Source organism: Mandrillus leucophaeus, unplaced genomic scaffold, assembly GCF_000951045.1.
Source record: "Mandrillus leucophaeus isolate KB7577 unplaced genomic scaffold, Mleu.le_1.0 Scaffold118, whole genome shotgun sequence".
NCBI classification, from domain to species: domain Eukaryota; kingdom Metazoa; phylum Chordata; class Mammalia; order Primates; family Cercopithecidae; genus Mandrillus; species Mandrillus leucophaeus.
In genome coordinates this window covers 2,712,335-2,717,082 of record NW_012100098.1, presented here as the reverse complement: position 1 = coordinate 2,717,082, position 4,748 = coordinate 2,712,335, and the positions used below count along the sequence as shown (strand labels likewise).

At 37.9% G+C, this 4,748-nt stretch overlaps 1 protein-coding gene across 2 annotated transcripts in view; it reads left to right on the top strand.

Moving 5' to 3' along the window:
* The window catches only part of ATF1 (activating transcription factor 1), a 67,661-nt gene extending 64,867 nt beyond the window's left edge, over positions 1-2,794 (top strand). For both annotated transcript variants that reach the window (XM_011964382.1, XM_011964387.1), the window contains one exon: positions 1,283-2,794. In XM_011964382.1, coding sequence (XP_011819772.1) covers positions 1,283-1,427 — 145 coding nt within the window. In that variant the 3' untranslated portion in view covers positions 1,428-2,794. The remainder of the gene's footprint in view (positions 1-1,282) is intronic.
* Positions 2,795-4,748: the final 1,954 nt, after the last annotated feature.

Here is a 4,748-nt window from a genome sequence, read left to right as displayed (position 1 = left end):
GTATCCCACTCGGCTCACTGCAACCTCTGCCTCCTGGGTTCAAGCAATTCTGCCTCAGCCTCCCAAGTGGCTGGGATTACAAGCATGTGTCACCATGCCCAGCTAATTTTTGTATTTTTAGTAGAGATGGGGTTTTGCCATGTTGGCCAGGCTGGTCTCGAACTCCTGACCTCAGGTGACCTGCCCGCCTTGGCCTCCTAAAGTGCTGGGATTACAGGCATAAGCCACCACGCCTGGCCAATACTTCTTATTTCTATATGTATATAAACTTACATATGACTTCACAGAAATGTTTTAAGAGGACATGCACAGAACTGAGTATTTGCTTAAGCATTGTTTGTAATTTGAACTTAAATAAAAGAAGTAATGTGTCAGAAGTTAACCAGAGGACCCATAATTTTACTCTTTGGTATTTATTCAAGAGAAATGAAACCTGTCTACAAAAAGACTGGCACAAAAACGTGCCTATGCAGCTAACCCTAGAAACAGCCCAAGAGACTGGATAAACAAATGGTGGTTATATTCCTACAGTGGAATATGTCCAGCAATGTAAAGGAACAACCCCCCACACAGCAACATGGATGAACCTCAGATGTGCTGAGTGAAGGGACACCAGATACAAGAGTACGTAGTGCATGACACTCTTACATGAGGTTCTAGAATAGGGAAAAAACTAATCTCTGGTGATAAAAATCAAAACAATGGTTGCTTGGAAGGGGACTGACTAGGAAGGGGCATGAGGGAACTTTCTAGGACAGTGGGAGTGTTCTGTTTTCTTGACAGGTGTGGGTTATATAGGTACACACAATTGCCAAACTGACTGAATTCTACACTTAAGATCTATGTGTTCACTATGTGTAGATGATACTTTAAAGAGAAAAAAAGGTGACCACGGAAAATTACTGAAGAACATTTACCATTTAAAGAACGTGAAGTTCTTAGGCTGGGCGCGGTGGCTCAAGCCTGTAATCCCAGCACTTTGGGAGGCCGAGATGGGTGGATCACGAGGTCAGGAGATCGAGACCATCCTGGCTAACACAGTGAAACCCCGTCTCTACTAAAAAATACAAAAAACTAGCCGGGCGTGGTGGCGGGCGCCTGTAGTCCCAGCTACTCGGGAGGCTGAGGCAGGAGAATGGCGTGAACCCGGGAGGCGGAGCTTGCAGTGAGCCGAGATCGCGCCACTGCACTCCAGCCTGGGCGACAGAGCGAGACTCTGTCTCAAAAAAAAAAAAGAACGTGAAGTTTTTTCTAACAATGTTTTTTTAATGCTCATATTTAGAGAAGCTGCTCGAGAATGTCGCAGAAAGAAGAAAGAATATGTGAAATGCCTGGAAAACCGAGTTGCAGTCCTGGAAAATCAAAATAAAACTCTAATAGAAGAGTTAAAAACTTTGAAGGATCTTTATTCCAATAAAAGTGTTTGATTCTTAAAAAAGAAAATATTTTTGTGAACTTGCATAAAAATTAAATGGATTTCTTAGTGGAGTTTTATAAATTAAAAGGTCAAAAGTTAAACTTTTTATTTAGGCTTTTCCAACTCAAGGATAACTGTCTTATGCACGATATCTAGTGACAGAAGGAGAAAGTGAAAAATGACCTCAAGGAAACTGCGGGCACAACTGGAAGCTTTGTAGAAATTAAACATACTCAAGGAGCAAGAAATGAACTTTCAGCAGTCTAAATTTTCTAAATAACCAATAGTTGCCAATCCAAAATGGCAGAGAAGATTAAATTTGATAAACTGAATTTTTAAAAGTAAATCAATTTACCCTACAGGTTTGCATTTCTGTTTGCTGAAATTTACCTTTTTTAGTTATATATATATATGTGTGTGTGTGTGTGTTTCTGCCAATAAATTCTAAATTACAAAGGTAAGAGAAAACCTAGTACATTACTAAATATATAAAGTATGTGTTCTGATTATGTATACTTGTTCTACTGTCAAGTCTTTTTAAGTGGGTTTTTTAAAGTTTGTTTATTGGACTTGAATGGATTTTTGAGAGTGGGTTAATTATTTTTAAGATCTTATCCTAAAAGGCATCTAAGGTACATGAATGGAGTATGGTGATTTTATAACATTTTTTATCAGAATGGAAAAAGAACTGTTTAAAAGTTTGATACTTTTAAATAGTTGGTTTTTTTGCTTACTCTGGTAATGGTGATTTTCTACAAATACATAATAAATTGTTTTTTTGATTCTATATTCTGTATGCAGTTGAATATCCATTACTTATTCTGCTGTGCTTTAATAGAATGGAATGTTTACAGGCCCTTAAAATATTATTTTTTAAAAACCTTCTGAAGATGCATACCAAAGTTTTTCTAAGAAGATTTTATAATCAATTTAATAATGTAAGGTTTATCAGATTCGATTATAGTTATTAAGGCAATTTTATGTTAGAGACTATTTTGTAATGTAGTGAATGGTACCTTTATAAGAAAAGTGACTGCCAATATATTTTTATAGCTGATCTTTATAAATTCTAATGTTGAGTTTTTAATGATTATTTTAAATGTTTATATACTTTAGTAAAATTTGCATCTCAAAGTATCATTTTTATATTATAGGAAGTAAAGTTTTCAGATTGGCTAATACTTGCTTTGTAAATTTTGTATGCAGTTTATCTAAAATTCAGAAATACTGTCAGTACACCAGTGTTTAACATCTGTATTTCCAATTTGTATACAGTTTAAAATTGTACTGCAGAACTGTTGTGTGCTTCTTACACAGTATGTATCATATTGTTGTCTGTGAAATTAAAGGACATTTGATAGTCTACCGAATGTAAAATATAATGCTTGGTATATTAATGATAAGCTTGCTGGTGGCCATACTGTTAATTATCCTAATACTATGTCGAAATCTTAACTGATACATTTGTGTTTGACCCTCCTGATGAAATTTCTCATTAAAAGGGTCTTTTAAAATGGGACTCTGTTGACTTGACAGCACTTTAAGAAAAGAAAAAAAACTTTGATCACCAGGGGGATTACTTATACCACTTACTACCCTGTATAAAGCCAGACTCTCAAACTGGTGGCCCATTAGGCCTAAAAATATGGGAGGTATGAGGTCACTGGGTTATGTCAAAAGACTGTTTCAACAGATAGATAATATATTATTGGGTAGACACCATGCTTGTCTACAACAGGTAGCCTAGCTCTTAGTGCCTTAACAGCTGGACATCTGCAAATATTTGTAAACTGCTGCCTTCAGACTTCTGGTATAGGGCCTTGCTCACTGGACCCAGTTACTTACTCTAGCTATATGAAACACGCCAGGGCAAACCATTAATGGTTCCATAAATGCATAACAAATTATTTTCCTGTATGTTTTTCTAATTGGAATCCAATGTGGGACTTACCAACTTTTTAAGGGATTATAGTCCAAACATGAAATTAGACTTCCAAAATGCAAAAGACTAATCAATCAAATTATTTCCTTAGTTCAACTTGCTATTTTACTTATCAATGTACTCATTTATATATTTATGGAAATAGATTATTGTCCACAAACACATAGGGTAATAAGACACTCCTTTAATAATAATGAACAGAGCAGGAAGAATGGGCATTTGTTAGCATTTTGGAATTCTTACTATATTTATTCATTCAGCAATTTTATATATATATGTGTATATATATATATGTGTGTGTGTGTGTGTGTGTGTGTGTGTGTATATATATTTTTTTTTTTTTTGGAGAAGGAGTCTTGCTCTGTCACCCAGGCTGGAGTGCAGTGGCACCATCTCGGCTTACTGGAAGCTCCGCCTCCCAGGTTCACTCCATTCTCCTGCCTCAGCCTCCCGAGTAGCTGGGACTACAGCCGCCCGCCACCACACCCAGCTAATTTTTTTTGTATTTTTAGTAGAGACGGGGTTTCACTGTGTTAGCCAGAATGGCCTCGATCTTCTGACCTTGTGATCCGCCCGCCTCGGCCTCCCAAAGTGCTGGGATTACAGGCGTGAGCCACCGCGCCTAGCCAGCAATAATTATATTGCAACTACTAGGTTAAACTTGTGTTCTTCTCCAGTTAAAATATGGGGTCACAGAAGGGATATAAAAATGTGTATTAGGCCAGGCGGGTGGCTCACACCTGTAATCCCAGCACTTTGGGAGGCTGAGGCATTGGGATTGCTTGGTGACAGGAGTTTGCGACCAGCCTGGGCAATGTGGTGAAACCCTGCCTCTACAAAAAATACAAAAAATAGCTGGGCAAGGTGGCAAAGGAACCTGTAGTTTCAGCTACTCGGGAGGCTGAGGTAGGAGGATAGTTTAAGCCCAGGAGATCGAGGCTACTGTGAGCTGTGATTGCACAACTGCACACCAGCCTAGGTGACAGAGCAAGACCATGTCTCAAAAAATGTATTATGGCTTGGAATTATATAATGAGTTGTCATGATGGCAGTTCAGATTCCCACAAAAGATGCTATAAAATTGATAAAATGAAATTTGACTAAGGGCTTAACAGCTACTTTAAAGGAAAAATCACAGGTTATAGTAAAAAAAATTTCATAGCTTTACAAAGTACATCAAAACCTAATCATAATCATCATTACATCATTTACTCTGTTGTACAAAGTAGGGTTTTTTTGTTGTTTGTTGTTTTTTTGAGACAGAGTCTCGCTCTATCACCCAGGCTAGAGTGCAGTATCCCACTCGGCTCACTGCAACCTCTGCCTCCTGGGTTCAAGCAATTCTGCCTCAGCCTCCCAAGTGGCTGGGATTACAAGCATGTGTCACCA